At 50.0% G+C, this 21,453-nt stretch overlaps 1 protein-coding gene across 4 annotated transcripts in view; it reads right to left on the reverse strand.

Annotated features, from left to right (window-relative positions):
- SNX8 (sorting nexin 8) overlaps positions 1 to 21,453 on the reverse strand; it is a 68,639-nt gene that overhangs the window by 29,895 nt on the left and 17,291 nt on the right. For 2 of the 4 annotated variants that reach the window (XM_058712042.1, XM_058712040.1), the window contains exon 1: positions 9,171 to 9,299. The exons of 1 other annotated variant lie outside the window; for it this stretch is intronic. In XM_058712042.1, the coding sequence (XP_058568025.1) occupies positions 9,171 to 9,276 (106 nt within the window). In that variant the 5' untranslated portion in view covers positions 9,277 to 9,299. Of the gene's footprint in view, positions 1 to 9,170; positions 9,300 to 10,035; positions 10,369 to 21,453 lie in introns of those variants that run through there. One more of the 4 variants, XM_058712044.1, reaches the window with a different exon arrangement.

Consider the following 21,453-nt stretch of genomic DNA (forward strand, 5'->3'; position numbering starts at 1 on the left):
AATGCTGAGAACAACCGAAGCTGCCCTTAGGAAGGGTGTCTCCCACCCCTCACTCTACCCATGAATTCAAAGGCAGGGATGGACCCGGCCAGCTGGACAGCTGTGTGCGTTGCCGACCACCATTCCGGCAAGGCCCCTTCCCAACGAAACCTCTTTGCGTGGGGGACTCGCGGAACCTCTACATCATCTCTCTTTAGTCCTAGGTAACCCTTCCAGTAGGCACCGTGGTCCCACTTACCAAACGTGAGAGCAAGGCTCTAGCAGCACAGCCTGCCCAAGGCCACGGCGCTGGCGAGCAGCTAAGCGGTGGGGCCTGAACCCGTACAGGTTATGTGACGACACCCAATCCCGTATTCCCTCCCTGACTCATGGGGAGAGGAGCCAGGACAGGCACACCCCATGCCTGGGGCCAGAGGTCAGATGGCGTCCACGCAAATCCCTGACTCCTCTGTGACCGCGAACAGACAGCTCACCTCGCTGCACTCAGTTTTCGCATCTCTAAGGTGGGAACGGTACCATCTTCGACACTGTTCAGCTGCACGAAGTTTGTTAAAGGAAATATGTCAGAGTATCCAGCACAGCGCCTGGTGCCCAAGCTTTCCTTCTCCAAAGGACCGGCAGGCCAGAGGCCAGACACCAGACACGAACTTCCAGATCACAGATCAAATGAACGGGAAGCCCGGCGTCCTCACTGCCTCAAGCACGGGTCGCACGCCACAACGTCGGCATCTTGCTCTGGTCAAGACCCGAACGGATCGCGGGTTGTCCCTGGGAGCTCAAAGACACGAGTGAACCGCTTGCACACAAACGAGATGTTTGCAACCGATGAGTGGCTGCTCCTTTCTGAGGGCGATGCAAGAGGGCAAACCACAGAGAGGGGGAAGAAATCACGGGTCTGTCTCCTGAAGACATCACAAAACTGAAGCTGAGGGCCAAAAACAGTCACCTATCAGATGATTTCCTGTGTCAAACTGGAGCGAGAGGAACCAGCACGGGGGCCACCAGATCTCTGCTTCTCCACGAATCTTTCCAAACATGCTCCTGAGAGGGCCCCGGTCAAGTTGGGTGTATTCCTCAAAAAACCTCTTCCGTCTCTCACTTTCAGAATGTTTATCTGTGGGGCGGCCCGGTGATTTTTTTCCAGAGTTCAAAAGCGGTACTATTTTAGCTAATAGTAATCTGGGGAATCTTGGAATAACTTACAAAAAAGGAGTCCAATTCCAAAAAGAATCACGATCTCTCTCTGCAACCAAATTCAACCTGTTGGGAGATCGTTCTTTGTTTAAACCCTCACCCTGGGTCTGACTGGTTCAGTGTGAAAGTGACTCAGGTTTTCTAGGATCTGTTGCCGTGAAAGTGAAAATATTCCAAAATATCTAGCAGGCCCGAGTGTGCTCGATCTCAGTCAAGGCTACATAGAGAGCCTGCATTCACAGCCAAATTAGGCCCCACTAATAAAATTCCAAGCAGTCACTGGCATCGGAAACCAAGTGAGATACAATTAAATCCATTTGAACAAACCCCCATTGGTCTACGGAAGGAATCACAAAAAATAAGACAAGGCCACCCAGCGGCCTGCAGGGTAGAGGACCCGGAATGCCATTAATCAGCCAGGGACAGGAACGCCCCGGAAATTGGCATGGACAAATTAGGGACCGTGAAAAATGTCACAGTAAGAGAAACACGTAGTCAGTCCTGCCTCCACAGCCAAGTTGCGCCGAATCTGGAGGTCTCATCTCCCACGCAGAGAAGGCTGGACCGTCCTCTGGTGTCTGCAACCCAAAGACTGCGAATGGGTCAGCCAGGATAATCCCAACACCTTCATTAGACGAGGGAACTCGGCCTGTGCTTGGCAAAATGTGTTTCCGGGTGCTGTCACATTCTCTCTCCAGGAAACCTATGCTCCAGTCGACCCGCGGCTCCCCAGACTGAACCGGATGGCTCTGGCAGACGCGGGGCAGAGCTAAGACCGGCGCGCAAACCACGCAAGTGAGACCGTTCTGCCTCCAACGACTGTAGCGCACACACACTTCCCGGACTGCCAGGCTCTCTGTTCGGCCCATCGCGCCGTGTCAAGTGCGCCCCCTTTCTGAAAAGAGAGAGGCTAACATCTCACAGTGGTCTGCGGTGGCGATTTTCAGGACAGCCACCCGGAAACATGTCGCCGTATGTGAAACCTTCAGAAGAGGGAAAGTTCGAGGTCTGGGAACGGCTGGCAAAGCGAACTTAAGGGAAACGCATGGAAGGCGGCCTGCGTAGACGGTAGCCAAGAGGTTACGTCTGCCGCTTCCGAACGGGAGCCCCACGCTTGCCGGGGTGTGAATCCCACTCTCCGGTCATGGGTGAGCGATGGGACTGCTGCCGCCTCAGTTTCCCCATCTGTAAAGTGGGGTTCATAGACTACTGACTTTGCAGGATGTCCGTGAGGAGAAAGGCACCTCCTACAGGAAGCACTCTGCCAGGCTTTGTCATCAATACAACGCGTCCTCTGGTCGCCAAGAATGCCCTTTGTGGAGGTCTGCCAGGAGGCAAAAGATGGGACACTTTCCACTCATAACACAGTCCATCTCAGGAAACACGCCCACTGCCACACAAGCCAGCTCACCTCTCAACTTCTGCAGGCGGGGCGCCTGGGTGGCTCAGCCAGTTGAGCGTCCGACTTCGGCTCAGGTCATGATCTCACGGTTCGTGAGTTCGAGCCCCGCGTCGGGCTCTGTGCTGACGGCTCGGGAGCCTGGAGCCCGCTTCAGATGCTGTGTCTCCCCTCTCTCTGCCCCTCCCCAACTTGTGCGCAAGCTCGCTCTCTCACACATACACACACTCTCCCTCAAAAATAAACATTAAAATACAAAAAGAAAACAACTGACCTTCTACAGGTACTCCGAGGAGCCTCCCGACTTCACTGTCCACCCTAAGAAGAACGGTGGTACACGAGACACCCTGAGATAAAGAAGTGCACACACACACTTTCCCCACACTCTGAGGAGCTGAAAATGCAAAAACCCAGCAGTGAGTGGCATTTCTCAGGAGCTGGGAGGTGCAATTACGGTCCCAAAGGCAATTAACAGTGTGAAGTCACAACTATCACCTGACCCTCTTTACAGAAGATGGCCTTTGCCGTCTCCATCATGGAGATACCGTTAACAGCAGGTGAGGTCCCCAGACATCCCTCCTGCCACAACACCTGCCAGTGGCCATCAGGTCTGGGTCCTGCTGGCCCCTGGGGCCACCAAAACAGCTGGGCTCACCAGCGCCAACTGTATTCAGACACAGACACCAGAAACAGCGGCAGCCAGGAGACCGTCCTGATGATTCACTGCAAGGTTGTCCATTAGGAGTGGGCAAGGATACGATGAAACACGTATTTCACCATAAATCTACTTCCAATGTTAACGAGAGAGTAGAAAACAAGGGAGGTCAGAATGCCTACAAAACTGTTTTAAAACAAGACCCCTTGCGCCCACCTCTGCCTGGCAAACTGCAGATCGTTAGCAGATGCCCTTGACATCTTGGGATCTTGGGTTTTCCCTCCACATTTTCTACAGTGAAACAGATAACACGCACAGAGAAAGGGCTGTAATGTCTATGGACAGTTTAACAAAATTATATCTCAAACACACATCCAGGTCGAAAATTAAGAAGCCCACCTTGTCCAGTAAACATTTTAGGTCAAACCCCTTTTCTCCTAACAGAGGCGACCACCACCTACTTTTCACGATATCTTCCTTGCCTCTCATTGACAGTTTTGTAACCTGCGGCAGCATCCCCAAACAAGAGTCTAATTCTGCATGTTTTTTAGCTTGACTGAAACTGGAGTCACCAGTGTACGTTTTCTCGGGCCTCTCTGGACATCCTCAGGGGAGGGTGGAGGGACTCAGGTCTCACATCTGCAAAGATCCCTGAACAGGTCACCCAAGGGCATCCCCCCCCCCCCCCACCGTTCTCAAAGCCCAATAACCGAGGTTACTGAAACCCTAATCCAACAGGAAAGTCTGATAACAGAGATCACCTCTGAGGTGGGAACGGGCAGAGCAGGAGAGACCAAGTGCAAGCAGGAGGGCAAGGTTAACATTGGTTCGATTTAAAGAATCGTTTTCTGAAAAACACGTGGCAAGAGGATCTTTAACACAAATCGTATGACGTTAGCACTGCAGAAGCACGAATCGAGAGCTTGACGCGGTACCATGCCGGCATTAGAGAATTATGAGGACTATTTTCAACAGTGTAGAAAAATGTTGAGTGGAGAGGCTAGGCCGTAAAGCGTAAATGCACTAGGAAGACGTAAAAAGCATATGTGCGGGAAAAAGGAAGTAACAGCTGACCCTCAAGCAACATGGGGGTTAGGGGCGCCAACCCTACCCCCTGCAAAGTGGAAAATCAATGTAGAACTTTTGACTCCCCAAGAACTTAACCGCTAACAGCCAGATGTTGACTGGAAGCCCTACCAGTAATAAAAGATCAATTAATACATATTTTGTGTGTGTGTTCTATACCATAACCTTCCAATAAAATCAGCTAGAGAAAAAAAAAATGTTAGGAAAATCATAACACAAAATACACTTACCGTACCGCACCATACTGATCAAAACAAAACCCCGCATACAAATGGATCCACGTAGTTCACACTTGTGTCGTTCAAAAGTCAAGCGTGTGCTAAAATGCAGTGGTTGCACTGAAATGGTGGAACTGTGCTCATTTCTCCGTTTATAAAACGTTTGTACTCGCAGTTACATTCCTGTACAACATCCTCCTCCTCAAAGCGCAAATTCTCACACAACAATGCAATTTCACTGGGTTGATTACAACTCATTCGTAAGACTTCTGGCAAACAAACTTTACCAGCACGGATCGTTTCTGAAAGACCCTCGGGAGGTCATGAAAATGGACTTCGCAGAGACAGTACCTAGCCACAAGTCTGGCCAGTCCATACCTGTTCCCAGACAGGCCTCGCGGAGCCCCTGTCCCGACACTCACCGCTCCAGGCTCCCCCCAGCAAGCAGCGTGGGCAAAACATCTCTGTTTGTGATGTCTTTTTCTTAGGAAGGAAAAAATAATACCAAAACAGAATTCCCCCACCCGGAACACATCACTTTCTGGCTAACCACAAATTCTGGCAAAATCCGTTCTACATAATAGTGATTCAGTTAGTTCCTCTTTCTTCAAATTGACACATTTTACCTTGCAAATTGGGTACGTCTGTATGACAGAGAGTTGAAAGACCAAGGAAGCAAACTTAAATCATATTTCCACAGCTACCACTGTTACCAAGTTAAAATGTGACACTATCCTTAAAAAACGTACGATGAAAACGTAATTCTATTTAAACATCTAAGCCTTTTCTACATAGCAGATCTTATTCTAGATGCTGGTATGTAAAGAAAAATAATAGTTTCTGCCTGGCGGGAGTTTACAATCAAAATGCGTGTAATGAAGGGGAGCAGGGTGGACGGGAAGGGTTGTTGTTTTTTGTTTTTTTTTTCTGAATGTAGTCAGCACTTCGAGATATAATTTAACCCACATGCATACATCTTAAGTGACAGCTCACTGAATTCTGACCACGTACACCCAGAAAGCAGCAGGCGAGGGGTGGTGGCTGGGGCAGAGAGAGCAAGGAAAGGGCCCAGGCACGCAGAGAAGGTGGGGGCCGGTGCACAGGAGCTCCAATGATGAGCAGAGCTCAGGCATGACCCCAGAGAAAACCAGGAGACAAGTGGCTGGGAGCTTCCTAACCAAATGGAATGTCTGGAATGCCATCCACTGAGCCACTCTAACAGAACTGAAGCCGATTCTCCCTTGGGCTAAAGACCAAGTTTAGGTCCATCAGACTGCAGGAAAGTGGGCCTACGATACACAGTGGTCATGCGTGTATATTTTTATCAGGGTATGATGCAACCTCAAAAAATCAAATTGCACAATCAAGCATCTATCACATTCATCGGTTGCCATTCTTATTCTACGTCACAGTTGCTGAGCTTTATAGCCTCAAAAGAGGCCCTGAAATAAACTCTCATCCCGCACAGAGAGTAGAATGTTCCAATCAGACATTTTGCTAGTTATAATTTTACTGTACAAGCCACAAACAGCCTATGTTTAAAATGAAAAAAGAAATTCTACAATTCAACATGAAAAAAGATACACTCCTAACAAAATGGGCAAAAGATATGAACAGGGAGTTCAGAGAGGCCACACAAGATGAAAACATGACAAGAAACTAAACTCCACTAACACTGGAGAAAATGGAAGTCCAAACAAATATGAGACACATTCTTAATTCTTGTAAATCTGAAGAGTTTAAAAAATGGTATTTAGTGTTGATGAGGTTATGAGGAAAGGGTGTGGTTTTTATTTTTTTTAATGTTTATTTTTGAGAGAGAGAGAGAGAGAGAGAGAGACACGCACACAGAGTGGGGGAGAGGCAGAGAGAGAGGGAGACACAGAATCCCAAGCAGGCTCCAGGCCCCAAGCTGTCAGCACAGAGTCCGACACAGGGCTCGATCCCACAAACCCTGAGATCGTGACCTGAGCCGAAGTTGGACGCTTAACTGAGCCACCCAGGCGCCCCTGAGGAAACGATGTTCTTAATAAAGCACGTTGCTGACTAAACGGGTGATAGGCACCACAGAGGACAATGCGTCACTACCCGTTAAAACAAAAGAGGTGCAAACCCTGTGACCTGGCAATTCCACTCCTACAGCATCTACTCATGGGAGGCAGGATAACGCCCCTCCCACCCGAAGGCGTCCACGACCTAACCCCTGGAAGCTGAATCTGTTGTTTCCACAGAGAAGGGAAACTAAGGTAGCAGATGGAATTCAGGTCGCCAAGCCGCTGACCTTAAAATAGGGCACGGGCTGTGGACTACCCAGGTGGGCCCAATGTAGTCCAGGGGTCCTTCAAAGGGAAAGAAGGAAACAAAAAAAGGAGAACCAGAGAAATGACAGCATGTGAAAGACGTGCTCATGGCTGCTGGAGAAAGGGGACCATCGGCCAAGGAATGTGGGAGGCGTCTGCAAGCTACAAAGGCCAGTGAATGGATTTTCCCCAGGGCCTCCAGAAGGCACGCAGCCCTGCCCACACCTGGTTTTAGCCCAGGGAAACCGATTGTGGACTGCTGACCTCCAGATCTGGGAGATGATACATCTGTGCTGTTGAAGCCACCATGTTTGCGGTAAATTGTTAAAGCAGCGGCAGAAAACTAATACACGATCCTGGGGAAACACGGGCGCATAGGCACAAAGCGGGATGTTTCCTGGGAATGCGAATGTATAAAATATAAAAATAGAATGGGGAGAATCCATCCCGAACTGATAACAACTGTCACCTCTGGTAAAGAGAGGGTGATGGCAATCGAGGTGAGATTTCCACCTAGTTAATAATGTTCTACATTTTTTTCAAAGAAAATGTGTTTATCCATATACTGCTTAATTGAAAGTTAAATGTTTTGAGAGTTACCGTTCACAGCTTAAACGTCAAAGAACCACAATATAAGACTCTTAATGCTGAAAAAATGAACACAATTTCTGCTCACAATCTCAAAAGCACCACAAAGACCTAGACCTCACAGTCCCCACGATTACGCGTGGGCTCTGCCCGTGTAGACGGGACACCAGAGAAAATTCATTCTGTATCCATAAACACAAACCCTTCAACAAATCAAAATCAATGTGAGATTCACATTTATGGTCGACGGACAAGATTCAGTCTCAAAGGCTTAGGTTTTCTGACTCCAGCCCACCCAACCACCATTCCCACCTTGACCGTGCCTCCTTAACACTGCCCACTTCAAGCAAGTCACTTGCCTCTGGGTTTTCTTTATCCCAGTGTAAAAAAAGGTTTGTTCTACCACGTCACCTGCCTCATGGGATGGTCAAAAGATTTTAAATGGGATGAAATGACAGGTTACATCCCAGCAATCCGTGAACCCTGAATTTGAGACTCAGCCGGCTATAGAAAGCCCTCTGTAAACACAGAGGTACTGGCTACACTGTGGATACCATGAGCGGGCCTAATAAAATCGCCACGACCCCAAAGGAGGCCAGCTACCATGGAAATTCCAGACCAAGTTGCAGGAAAGGCAGTCTTGGAGAGCTGGTGCCATCCATAACTGGCAGCCATAAGTGGAGTCCTGCCTCAAACACCTCCTGCAGTTACCTGTACCTGCAGAGAGACCCCTGAGCCACCACCACCACCACATCCAGCAACTATGAACTGCTTTATAATCCGAGGGGAAACAGCCTCCCATTTCCAAATGTGACCCAGCCAAAGGGACGACGCCACGGCCCCGGTATAGGTGAGAGGGACTGCCCACGCTGGGCGCCAACGCGAGACCTCGAGGACACAATGTTCTAACCAACAGCAAGAGCCATCACATGCGTCCTCTTACCCAGCTCCAAGTGAAATGAAAAATCTAAAGACCAACTTTGGGGGTGGGGGACTTCAGTGCAGACGTAGACTCACCCAGGATCTTTCCTATCAATTAGTCAGTCGAGTCCGACGCCCACGCCCCAGCAGCTTCCCTGACGCCCCCTTCCTGTTTCTCCCTAATGAATGAGCCCTCTCGTAGCCCCCCAGAACTTAGGGTGAGCACAGCCCCCTGGAGACACCTCGCCAGACCGCCAGGAGGAGTCCCTCAACCTCATGCACCCCCCCCCCCCCGGCCCGCACCAAGAAGAGGTAGTAACTCCTACCAACATCCCCCTACGTGGGTTCTGCAGTTAGAGGGCTAGGACTAGAGGAAGGAACTTTTCAACAGGGAGCATGCTAGAAAAGCCAAGCCTGGCGCACGCCTTTCCGTGTTCACGCTCATCCACTAGCTCGGAAGCACTCCCGGCGAAGTGTGTCCGGATTGCTGGGGAGAACTCCCAATTTCTCGTCGGAGCCCCGCAAAGTCCTGGGCTGCGCCCCACGCGGCCGGGCGGGGCGGCACCGCGGGGGGCGGGGGACGTCCGTCCCCGAGGGGGCCCTGCACCGGGAGGCGCGAGCAGAAGAGCGCGGCCGGGACAAACCTGAGCAGGTGCTCGGGTCCCCCGGCCCGCGGCGCCACAGCGCGCTCCTCGGCGTGGCAGGGGCACGCGGGGCGCCGCGGACACCCAGGGAGCCGAGGGTCGCGGGGCCACGGGGGACGCGGGCCCGGGACCGCGCGCCGGAGCCCGGGGGACCGCGAGCCGTACCTGCCGCCGGCGGGTCCGCCTCCTCCTCAGCCTCCGCCTCAGCTGCCGCCGCGACTGGCGCCGCGCCTGCCTCCCCCGGCAGCCGGTCCATCACGCCGCCAGTCATGTGAGCGCGCGCCACGTGACTTCCTCCGCGCCCGCCCGCCCGCCTGGCCGCGCCCACCCCGGCACGCCCCGCCCACGCCCGGCCCCGCCCCGCCCCTTGCCTGCCCTCGCGGCGCCCGCTCCGGGCCTGCCACGCCCCTTGCCCGGACTCGCCACGCCCACCCGGGCCTGCCACGCCCCTTGCCCGGACTCGCCACGCCCCGGCCACGCGGCCGCCCGGAGGATTGGCCCGCGCTCCCGCCCGCGCTCCCGCTCCCCCCAGCGGGCTCGGTGCCAGCCCAGCTCGCCCACTGGCTTAGCCGCTTGCTCGGCCGCTTGCCGTCACGCTCACCCCTCGGCCGCTCACTCGGCACTTCCGCGTGGGCCCCTCCCCGCCCCGCGCCCCCGCACCCCTCCCGGCTCGTTCCTCGCTCCCCCCGCCGCCTCTAGCCCTTCCCTTAGCTCCCACTCCCCTCCGCTCACTCATTCACTCGTTCACCCGCCCGCCCTCTCACTCGTTCCCTTCCGCCCGTCCGCAAGGACTCACTCACCCTCCCGCCCGCCGGCTTGCTCATTCACTCTGCTCCTCACTTACGCACCACTCCCCACTCGCTCATTCACCCCCTCGCTCAGTCACCCAGCTTTTCACACGCACCCATCCCCCACTCATTCATTCGTTCATTCCTCCACTCACCCACTCCTCCCCCCGCCCCCTCGCTTGTTCACCCACTCGTCCACCCCCTTGCCCACCCACTCTCACTCGCCCTACCAGCTCACTCACCCACTCCCCCTGGCCGTCCAGTGCCGGGACCCGGAGATAGGAGGATGCATTCGGTGTCTCCCCCGATCTGGAGGACCACAGGACACCAGAGCAAGTGTCCTGGCTGTTCCAAAGTGAGGCTGTGGGGGCACCGGTCCCCACCAGGGACCCCTGGGTGGGGCAGAGCCTGCCTGAGCTGATGCTGGGGATGAGGAGTTCAGCAGAAGGAGCGGCCTCCAGCAGGCGCGAAGGTTCCGAGGCATCAGGCAGCTGCAGACGCTGTGGTCCTCCTGGAGCTAAAAGTGTGGCGGCAGAAATGGCAGAAGAGGAAACTGGGGCGCCAGGAAGGGCTCCATGAGGGAGGGCCTCGTTTCCAAAGTCAGAATCTTGGACCTCCGGATTCTGATGCCCACCAACGCCCCCTGGGGGCTGATTATAGCGATCTAGAGCCCAGACCGACCCCCCTCCCCCTCCCCGTCGGGGTCGTAAGAAAGGTCCCAGTCTTCCCCAGGTAGCTGGTTTTCCTTGCTACAGCTGGACCCTGCCTCAGTTACAGATCACCGCACCCAAGGACATCCCAGAGAGCTGACACAGTCAGAGAGGCTCTCCCCGCAACCCCCCCCAACTGTAACCTAGCAAGTGCTATCCCTTTCTCCAGATGGGCTTTTCCAAGTCACGGGGCGCGGGGGGGGGGGGGGGGGGGGGGGGGGGGAGACATTGCAGGATCCTGTGATGCACAGACCCCCATCTGATGCTATTTCCTTCCGCCACCGCCACCGGGGCTTCCTTTCAGGGCTTGTTGCATCAAATGATGGGCTCAGCACTTTTCCCTGACTCTGCGTCTATCCAGTCCCCAAACACACACTCACTGGGGTGTGCGCCTACACCCACACACACTGCTGATGTCCTGGTATTACTCGGCAGGTATCTCTGTCCCTCACTAGATTATAAAATCTTTATTAAAGGTTTGAAAGTTCACTGGACTCTCCAAACTGTAAAACCCTAATAGAAGTGTATAAACAGACACTATTCAAGAGTGATAACATTAAATGTATTATTTTAACACCCTTGACACAGGGCCACACAGCCTCTAGTTCAGCAGTTCTAGATCTTTGCTGCACTTTCTAATCATCTGGGGAGAATTCAGATACACTGTGTCTGGAGCCCGCCCCCAGAAGTTCTGATTTAATTCATCTGGGGTGTGGCCTAGACTTGGGATTTTTTTTTTAAGCTCCCCAAGTGATTCTAACACGCAGCCCAGGTGGAAGGCCACGGTTCTAGGTTGAAAGATTATTTGATTCCTGCAAACATTGCCTGAGCATTTTCTAGGTACTGCATTTGGGGGGGGGGGGGGGGGGGAACCAAGGATACAACAGGATTCTCACATCACAGAGTGAAGCAGGTGATAGGGTTGGAAACATAGGTGTTGTGAGAGGAAAGGGGAGTGAGGGGTGGGTTCTGACGTGCCCAGTTCCGAATGCCTCCAGAAAAAGGAACTCGGTCCTTACAGGTTGTGGGCTCTATTGCCAGATATCTCAAACGGTTAGAAATTTCCTGGAAACGTGCACTGAAACTTGTCTGCTTGTAACTTCTTTAGATCCTCACCAAAGAAGACTAATCCTTATACGATTTCTGTTTCCTTCGGGAAGCAGCAAACAGCAGACCAGAATTTCTGACTTTTAAAACCTTGTGGTTAATGGCAAGGATCCAATTAACATTGTTTATCTGTTGTTTGAGTCACATCAATCGCTTTCCATGTAGGAAAACGAGGACTGTAGGCACACACTGACAACTGGAACGGTGGAGTCGGGACGTCACGTTGCAGGTGGACGTGCAGAAAGGGGCTGTTATCAGCTGTCCCACCAAAATGCAAGGACTTCCTCATCCTGCTCGGGGCCTTTTGAAGAAGTTAGTGAAACGCTTTGAGGACTACGGACTTGACCGTTAGTAATAGTTGACCTGTTGGTCAGGATAGGCTGTATCCTGCTGCAGAAACGATCTGAACCCTCAGACACCTGAAATAACAAGGCGGCCACGCTCGCCAAGGTCCCCTTGGAAACCCAGACAATGGAGCGGCCACCATCTGGAAGTTCTGCCATCGCGACAAAGAGAAAGAGCTCGGCAGGATCCAGCACAAGCACTGAAACGTCCCGCAGCCCTCCATTCACAACTCCCTGGCCAAAAGTGTGACGCGCTTCCCCCAACCAGGAAGAGCCAGAGGGCGGACACCCCCAAGTGCCCGGAGGACCGAAAGCCAGAAATATTTGGCCAATAGCACTAAATACCAAGCACACTAACCAAACTAGCGTTTATTGAACGTCTACCTACTATGTGCTGAGCACCTTTCTAAGTGCCTTTTATTTGGAAACTCACCAACTCACCTACCCCTCACACGAAATCTACGAAATAGTAGTATGATGGTCTCCATGCCCCAGCAACTAAGGCAGAAGAGTCTGACACGCCAAGATCGCAGAGCTAGTCCACAGAAGAGCCGGGATTTGAACCCAGACCACCTGGTACCAGAGATTACCCTCATAATAGCCCCTGTGGCATCACCCAATGCCATAAAACCCCCAGTTTCTCCTTAACATTCTTGTTTCTTTTTTTTTTTTTTTTAATTTTTTTTTCAACGTTTTTGGGTTTTTTTGTTTTTTTTTTTTTGGGGGGGACAGAGAGAGACAGAGCATGAATGGGGGAGGTGCAGAGAGAGAGGGAGACACAGAATCGGAAACAGGCTCCAGGCTCCGAGCCGTCAGCCCAGAGCCCGACGCGGGGCTCGAACTCACGGACCGCGAGATCGTGACCTGGCTGAAGTCGGACGCTTAACCGACTGTGCCACCCAGGCACCCCTCTTGTTTCTTTTTTTGAGAGAGCAAGTGCATGTGCACGTGAGAGCAAGGGAGAGGAGAAGGGAGGGAGGGAGAGAGAGAGAGAGAGGGAGAGAGAGAGAGAGAGAGAGAATCTTAGGCAGGCTCCGCACTCAGCACAGAGCCCAAATCTAGGCTCGATCCCAAACCCTGGGATCATGACCTGAGCCGAAACCAAGAGTCAGATGCTCAACCGACTGAGCCACCCAGTCGCCCCTACCCCCTCAACAATCTTAATCAGGAAATTCCAGTCCATCCATAATCTCTTCTTTTAGAAGGCTTGAGGGGGATGTGGCCTGTGGCTCTGGAAATCAGGAAGATTTCAACATCTCAGAAATGTTGGCTCTCCTCACGAGACGTCGGACAAGCTACTTTATTCTCGTCAGCCTCCGTTTGCTCGCGTGTAATATGGCAACATCGGTATCACTCATTTCAAAGGTGTGTTCCTGAAAGGTTAAGGTTGAAATAAGAGACTTCTTGGGGCGCCTGGGTGGCTCAGTCGGTTGAGCGTCCGACTTCAGCTCAGGTCACGATCTCACGGTCCGTGAGTTCGAGCCCCGTGTTGGGCTCTGGGCTGATGGCTCAGAGCCTGGAGCCTGCTTCCGATTCTGTGTCTCCCTCTCTCTCTGCCCCTCCCCCGTTCATGTTCTGTCTCTCTTTGTCTCAAAAATAAACGTTAAAAAAAAAAAAGAGAGACTTCTTATGTCAGTCTGAATGGACGCAGAAGTGTATTCATCCTCCTTCTCCAAAACTACAGAAATGCTGGCTACAATTTTAGCCCTTCCCCGAGATGTTATTAACACATTGCTGGCATCGAAAGCAAGAAAGCGTACCAGACATAGGGAGGACTTCAAGTTACAGGAATGAACTAAAGCCGAGGCCAGACAACCCACAGAGCTTTCAGAAATGATAAAGATCTAGGGCACCTGTGTGGCTTAGTCAGTTAAGTGTCCGACTTCGGCTCGGGTCGTGATCTCACGGTTCGTGGGTTCGAGCCCCGCGTCGGGCTCTGTGCTGACAGCTCAGAGCCTGGAGCTCCTTCGGATTGTGTCTCCCTCTCCCTCTGCCCCTTTCCCACTTGGGCTCTGTCTCTCAAAAATAAATAAACATTAAAGAAAAGATAACAATCTTAGGAGCCTGGGTCAGGTAACAGGAGAGCAGAGCTTGGGCCTGCAGCAAGGACAGGATACGGCCTATAGTCCCTAGATAGGCTCAGGATGGATGGAGAGCTACCCCACCAGCCTTTAGGAGGAGCGTGGGTGCTGGCTGTCCACACCAGACCAAGAGTGGAGAAAGAATAACCCGTGAGGCAAATCCCAGTCCTGGATATTTACCCCAGGGAAATCAAAGCATATGCCCACCAAAAAGAGGCTCATTCCTAGAAGCCTCATTTGAATAGCTACAAACTGGAACTAACCCAAATGTCTGTTAACAACAGACTGGATGAACATATTTATTGCCATAGAGCCATACAATGGCATGCCGCACTGCCACGGGGGAGCACAGAATACTCGTGCTGGCACGCGCCAAGTGGGGGACTGTTATGACAAATACCTACAGACGTGGAACTGGCTTTGGAATGAGGGGATGGGTAGAGACCGGAAGAATTTCGACAAGCATCATAGAAAAAGCCTAGATTGCCGTGAACAGATTGTCAGCAGACACGTGCACGTTAACAACTCGGTTAGTGAGGACTGTGGTATAGAAAGTCCACATCATCTTAGATGGTAATACCCAAACTGCCATAAAGCGAGTGCAGACGGCAATTCAGACATTAAAGGCACTTTGTGGGGCGCCTGGGTGGTTCGGTCAGTTGGGCGTCCGACTTCGGCCCAGGTCATGATCTCACGGTCCGTGAGTTCCAGCCCCGCGTCGGGCTCTGTGCTGACAGCTCGGAGCCTGGAACCTGCTTCGGATTCTGTGTCTCCCTCCCTCTCTGCCCCTCCCCTGCTCATGCTCTGTCCGTCTCTCTTTCTCTCTGTCTCTCAAAAATAAATAAACATTATGGGGTGCCTGGGTGGCTCAGTCAGTGAAGCCTCCGACTTCAGCTCAGGTCATGATCTCGTGGTCCGTGAGTTCGAGCCCCGCGTCGGGCTCTGTGCTGACAGCTCGGAGCCTGGAACCAGCTTCGGATTCTGTGTCTCCCTCTCTCTCTGCCCCTCCCCCGCTCAAGCTTTGTCTCTGTCTCTCTCAAAAATAAATAAACATTAAAAAAAAAAATAAGGCAATTTTGGTGAGGCCTCAGAAGGAAATGAGGACCACATTACCGGAAGCTAGTGGAAAATAGCTTCTGTCCCGCAATGGCAGAAAGCTCAGCTAGATTGTGTCCCAGGTCCATGAGAAAGAACCTATCCGGACTGCAGACAATTGTAAAATTAGGAGACTCACGGTCAGGAAAGTGTGCTCTGGAGAGAAAGCCAGGGGTGTGTCTGGACAACCTTTTTCTAGCGCCTGGAAAGGAACAAAAGGCCACAGTATTCATCACAGAGAGCTCTTTGGAGAGATTAGATTAGATGTGTGGCATTTCAGCAGAAGCAAAAAAGAGACAGGATTATTCAGGAAAGACCTGTGGATGAGCCTCTTTCTTTTCTTTTTTTAATGTTTATTAATTTTGAGAGAGAGAGCTTGAGCAGGGGAGGGACAGGGCTGGGTGGGGGGTGGAGGGAGGGAATCCCAAGCAGGCTCCGCACTGTCAGCACCAAGCCCAGTGCGGGGTTTGAACCCACAAACCGTGAGATCATGACCTGAGCCAAAATCGAGAGTCAGACGTTCAGCCGCCCGGGCCCCCCCCCCCCCTGCTCCCCGAGCCTCTTTTGTGACGGCGCACGTGTCAGACCCACACGGTTTTTGAACATCTTGTCTCAGCAGAAACACCACCAGCTTGGACTTCAAGGGACAGAGGAAGACGAAATGAAAGAAGGCGGACTCGAAAACTCTACAGGCAGGAAACAGGCTGAAAATACTACTCGGCTGCAAACACGTGCTATGCTTCATGAAAAAGGAAGGAAGACTCAGGGTGCAGCCGTGGACCTTGAACCACGGAGAACAGTTCCTTGAAACCTGAGTTTGCTCCCTTGCATTTCAGAATTGCTTAGGACCGCAATTCCTTTCTCCTTCCGTTTCTTCCCGTTTAAATGGGAATGTTTATAACTGTTACCCTATGCCTATCGCGCCATCGTACTCGGGGATTAGATCATTTGTTCTCTAGGTGCCCAGATGGAGAGGAATTCTGCCCCGGGATGAATCACAGACAGTGTCTCACCCATACCTGTTCTAACTTATTTAGACGATGAGATTTGGGACTTTGAGTTGTGCTGGAAAGGGTTGAGACTTTGGGGGATACTGGGATGTGAGAGATGTATTTTGCAGATTGGATAGATGTGAATCTTTGGGAGCCAGAAGGTTAGCTGCGGTAGACGCGAGACTAGCCCCTCAAAGACCATCTAGTCCCCAGAACCCGTGAATATATTACCTTATGTGGAAAAAGGGACTCTGAAGATGTGCAAAGTTAAGGCTCATGAGATGGAGACAGTCTCCTGAATTATCTGGGTGGGTCAAGGTGCAATTATGAGGGTACACATAGGAGGAAGGGAACAGTGCGAACATTACGGAGACATCCATGTGATGCTGGAGGCCGAGACTGGGGTGGTGCAGTCACGAGCCAAGGAATGCCAGCAGCTTCTAGAAGCTGGTAGAGAAGGGGCGCCTGGGTGGCTCAGTCAGTTAAGCGACCAACTTCAACTCGGGTCATAATCTCACAGTTTATGGGTTTGAGCCCTACATTGGGCTCTGTGCTGACAGCTCAGACCCTGGAGCCTGCTTTGGATTCTGTGTCTCCCTCTCTGCCTCTCCCCACTCACACACTCTGTCTCTCAAAAATAAATAAACATAAAAAAAAAAAAAAAAAGAAGAATCTGGTAGCAGCAAAGAATGACTTTTCCATTGGAGGTTCTAGAAAGAACCGTTCCTACCTACCAACACCTGGATTTCAATCCTTTAGGACTCATTTCACACTTGTGACTTCTAGAACAATAAGACAACACATTTTTATTGTTTTAAGCCACTAAATTTGTGCTACTTAATGCCGTTGAATTCTGTACTTAAAAAATGGTTAAGGTGGTAAATTTTATGTGTATTTCACCACAGTTAAAAAGTTATTTTCAATTTGGGGCGCGTGGGCGGCTCAGTCACTTAAGCATCCGACTTCAGCTCAGGTCATGATCTCACGGTTTGTGGGTTCGAGTCCGCGTTCGGCTCTGTTTTGCTCAGAGCCTGGAGCCTGCTTCAGATCCTGTGTCTCCCTCTCTCTCTCTCTCTGCCCCTCCCCTGTTCCCACTTTGTCTCTCTCTGTCTCTCAAAAGTGAATAAACGTTAAAAATGTTTTTAAATAAACATTTAAAAAGTCTTGGGGCGCCCGGGTGGCTCAGTCGGTTAAGCAGCCGACTTCAGCCAGGTCACGATCTCGCGGTCCGTGGGTTCGAGCCCCGCGTCGGGCTCTGTGCCGACAGCTCGGAGCCTGGAGCCTGTTTCGGATCCTGTGTCTCCCTCTCTCTGACCCTCCCCCGTTCATGCTCTGTCTCTCTCTGTCTCAAAAGTAAATAAATGTTAAAAAAAAAATTAAAATAAATAAATAAATAAATATAAATAAAAAGTCTTTAAATTATTTTCAATTAAAAAAAAAAACTTTCTCACAAAGAAAACTCATGGTCCAGATGGCTTTACTAGTAAGTTCTACTGAACTTCCAAGGAAAAAGTGATAGCAGTGTTATTATATAAGCAGAGTTTTTGCCAGGAATGGAGGTGGTTTAATTAGTTGAAAAATCAATTTAACTCACTGTGTTAACAGAACCATATGATCATCGCATATGCATAAAATTGACATTGAAGAAAAAATACATTATGCAAAAAAAATGCCCCCCAAAATGCATGGGAAATTATGGAAAAATTTAACACCCATTTATGATTACATCTCTCTGCAAACTAGGATGATCAGGAAACTTCTTCAAATTGTAAAGGAGGATCCGTGAGAAGCTAAAGCTGGTTCATACTTAACAGTGAGAGACCAAACATTTGCCCCCTGCGATTAGCAGAAAGGCAAGACAAGACGTTAAAAGTCAACACTGACTGGAAGTCCTCGCCCACGACTGGGCAAGAAGAAAATGGCATGAAGACTGGAAAGGAAAGTGGCTGTGGAAGCAGAGAATGCTGAGGAATCTAAAACCACCACCACCACCACCTAGAACTGGAATAGGAAAATTTACCGAGGTGGCAGGATACAACACTAATATACCTGAATCGGTTGTATTTTTGTATACTCGTAACAAACACATGGAAAATGAAATTAGAGACGAGCCATTTCTCCGATGTTGTTCAAACCTATGGAACGAACAATACCAAGAGTGAACCATAAGGTGAATGATGGATTATAATGTGTCAGTGCAGGTTGGTAACAGACACACCATTCCGGTGGGGGTGCTGGCTGGTAAAGTGGGGGAGGCGATGCATGGGTGGGGGCAAGGAGATATGGGAAATCACTGCACCTCCCTCTCAGTTTTGTTTGATGCTTAAACTGCACTAAAAAATAGCTTTAAAAAAAATATGGGGGCGCCTGGGTGGCCCAGTCAGTTAAGCATCCAACTTTGGCTTGGGTCATGATATCGAGGCTCATGGGTTCGAGCCGCCTGTTGGGCTCTGTGCTGACAGCTCTGAACCTGGAGCCTGCTTCGGATTCTGTGTCTTCCTCTCTCTGCCCCTCACTCGTTCATAAATAAATGGGTCTCTGTCTCTCTCTCTCAAAAATAAATAAACTTAAAAAAAAACCTGTTTCCTCAAATTTTTGCTGTAAATTCTGATAATCAAAGACATTAGAAGAAAATTATCTTGATACCAAAATCAAATACACTGGAAGAAACTATAGGTAATGTTGCTCACGAACACAGACACAAAAATCCTTAACAAAATATAAACAGATCTAACCCAGTAACACATGTAAAATGGATAAAATATTGTGACCAAGTAAAATGCAAGTTTGGTTTAACATTTCCAAATCAAGGTAACTCAGCACACGTGTTAGTTTTCCGGGACTGGTAACAACGCACCACAATCCAAGGGGCTTAAAACAATAGAAATTTACTATCTCACAGCCCTGGAGGCTTGAAGTCTGAAATCAAGTTGTCCGTGGGCCATGGTCTGTCTGCAATTTGTTAGGGGACAAGATTCCCTTGCTTTCTCTGTCTTCTGGTGGTTTGCTACAAATCCTTGGCACTCCTTGGCTTGTGGACACATCACTCCAAGCCCTCCTCTGTCGTCACATGGCTGTGTCTTCTCCACGTGTGTCTCCGCCTTCACAAGGCATTTTCTTTTTCTTACAGGGACACTAGTCACATTAGATGAGGGCCTACCCTAACGACACCATCTTAAATTGATTATATCTGCAGAGACCCTATTTCCAGAGAAGGCCACATTTCTAGGCACTGAGGGTTAAGACTTCAATGCATCTTTTTTGGGTGGCACAGTTCAACCCATGACACCATATCAGTAGAACAAAGGAGAAAATTCGTGAGATCATTTCAATAGATGCTCAAAAGGCATTTGAAAAATGTCCAGCATCCATTCATCATGAAACTCTCAGCAAATGACCAATAGAAGGGACCTTTCTCAACCTCATAAGGGTATCTTCAAAAACCAAGAGCTAGCCACTCGGGCCAGCATGATAAAATATTGAATTGTTTCAACATTTGAGTTGAAATATTGGATGTCTGGGACCAAGGCCAACAACACACACTTCATTGCTCATAGTTGACATTGCATCGGAGGTCTAGCAAGAGACGAAAACAACTGCATATGGCTAGGAGAGAAAAAATCTATATAAAAATATAATCATGTCCATAGTGAGTTCTATAGAATCCACAAGTCACTAGAATTTGTAATAACATTTTAGCAGGAATGCAAGATACAACGTCAAATATAAATAGTTTTTATAACTCTTTTTTTTTAAGTTTATTTATTCTGAGAGAGAGAGAGAGAAAGCACAAGTGAGGGAAGGGCAAAGAGAGAAGGAGAGAGAGAGAATCCTGAGCAAGCTCCATACCGTCAGCGTGGGGTCTGATGCAGGGCTTGATCGCACAAACGGTGAGATCATGACCTGAGCTGAAGTTGGATGCTTGACTGACTGAGCCACCCAGGTGTCCCTATTATATTTCTAAACGTCAGCAATGCACAATTAGAAAATAAACTTTACGGGCGCCTGGGTGGCTCGGTCGGTTAAGCGCCTGACTTCGGCTCTGGTCATGATCTCACAGTTCATGAGTTTGAGCACCGTGTTGGGCTCTGTGCTGGCAGCACGGAGCCTACTTGGGATTCTCTCTCTCTCTCTCTCTCTCTCTCTCTCCCTCTCTCTCTGCCTCTTCCCAGCTCTCTCTCTAAATAAATAAATTAAAAAAAAACGAGAAAAGAAACTTTAAAAAATACCAATAGTGGGGCGCCTGGGTGGCTCAGTCGGTTAAGCGTCTGACTTTGGGTCAGGTCATGATCTCACAGCTCATGAGTTCAAGCTCCGCATCGGGCTCTGTGCTGACAGCTCGGAGCCTGGAGCCTGCTTTGAATTCTGTGTCTCCCTCTCTCTCTGTTCCTCCCCCGCTCATGCTCTGTCTCTTTCTCTCTCACCTTCAAAAATAAATAAAATCATTAATAAAAAATTTTTTTAATACCAAGAGCATTAAAAAAGGAAATATTTATGAGTACATTTTTCTTTTATTTTATTTTAAAATGTTTTAACGTTTATTTATTATTAAGAGACAGAGCGTGAACAGGGGAGGGGCAGAGAGAGGGGGAGACACAGAATCTGAAGCAGGCTCCAGGCTCTGAGCTGTCAGCACAGAGCTGGATGCAGGATTCGAACCCACAAACCGCAAGATCATGACCTGAGCCGAAGTCGGACGCTTAACCGATTGAGCCACCCAGGTTCCCCTATGAATACATTTCTAAAGATACAAGCAAGACTGCAAAGAAAATTGTAAAACGTTGCTGAGAGTAATTAAAGAAGACCTAAATATTCGTGTCCTCATAGTGTTAGGATGTCAATTCTTCCCCAGCTGGTCTATAGATGTTCACTCGGAGCAGCACAGACAAGCACATTTCTGCACAGCCAAATGACCAAACGCTACTGGGAGATAAAAAGGAACAGCCTACGGACACGCGCACCAATAGGGACAGATCTTGGAAATACTCTGCCGAGTGAACAAAGCCAGACAAAAACACATTTTTCCATCGGTCGAAAATTCTAGAATAAGCAAAACTATATGACGACCCAGGAAAAGGAAATCTGATTCAGAGTGAAGGAAGTCACGATGGCGGCTCAGTACTGTGAAGGGGGGCACAGGGGAATTATGCGGGGCGATAGAACATTCTAGCTCTCGATGAGGGTATTAGTTGCACTGGCATATGGGCTTGTCAAAACTCTTTGATCTCTAATACGTAAGATCTGTACATTTCCTGTGTGTAAATTCCACCTCGATAAAAACTGGTAATAAACCACTAGCCAAGAATCTGCTCTTTGTGCAGAAGGGTAAAA

The sequence above is a fragment of the Neofelis nebulosa genome, chromosome 18 (assembly GCF_028018385.1).
Source record: "Neofelis nebulosa isolate mNeoNeb1 chromosome 18, mNeoNeb1.pri, whole genome shotgun sequence".
Lineage (NCBI taxonomy): Eukaryota > Metazoa > Chordata > Mammalia > Carnivora > Felidae > Neofelis > Neofelis nebulosa.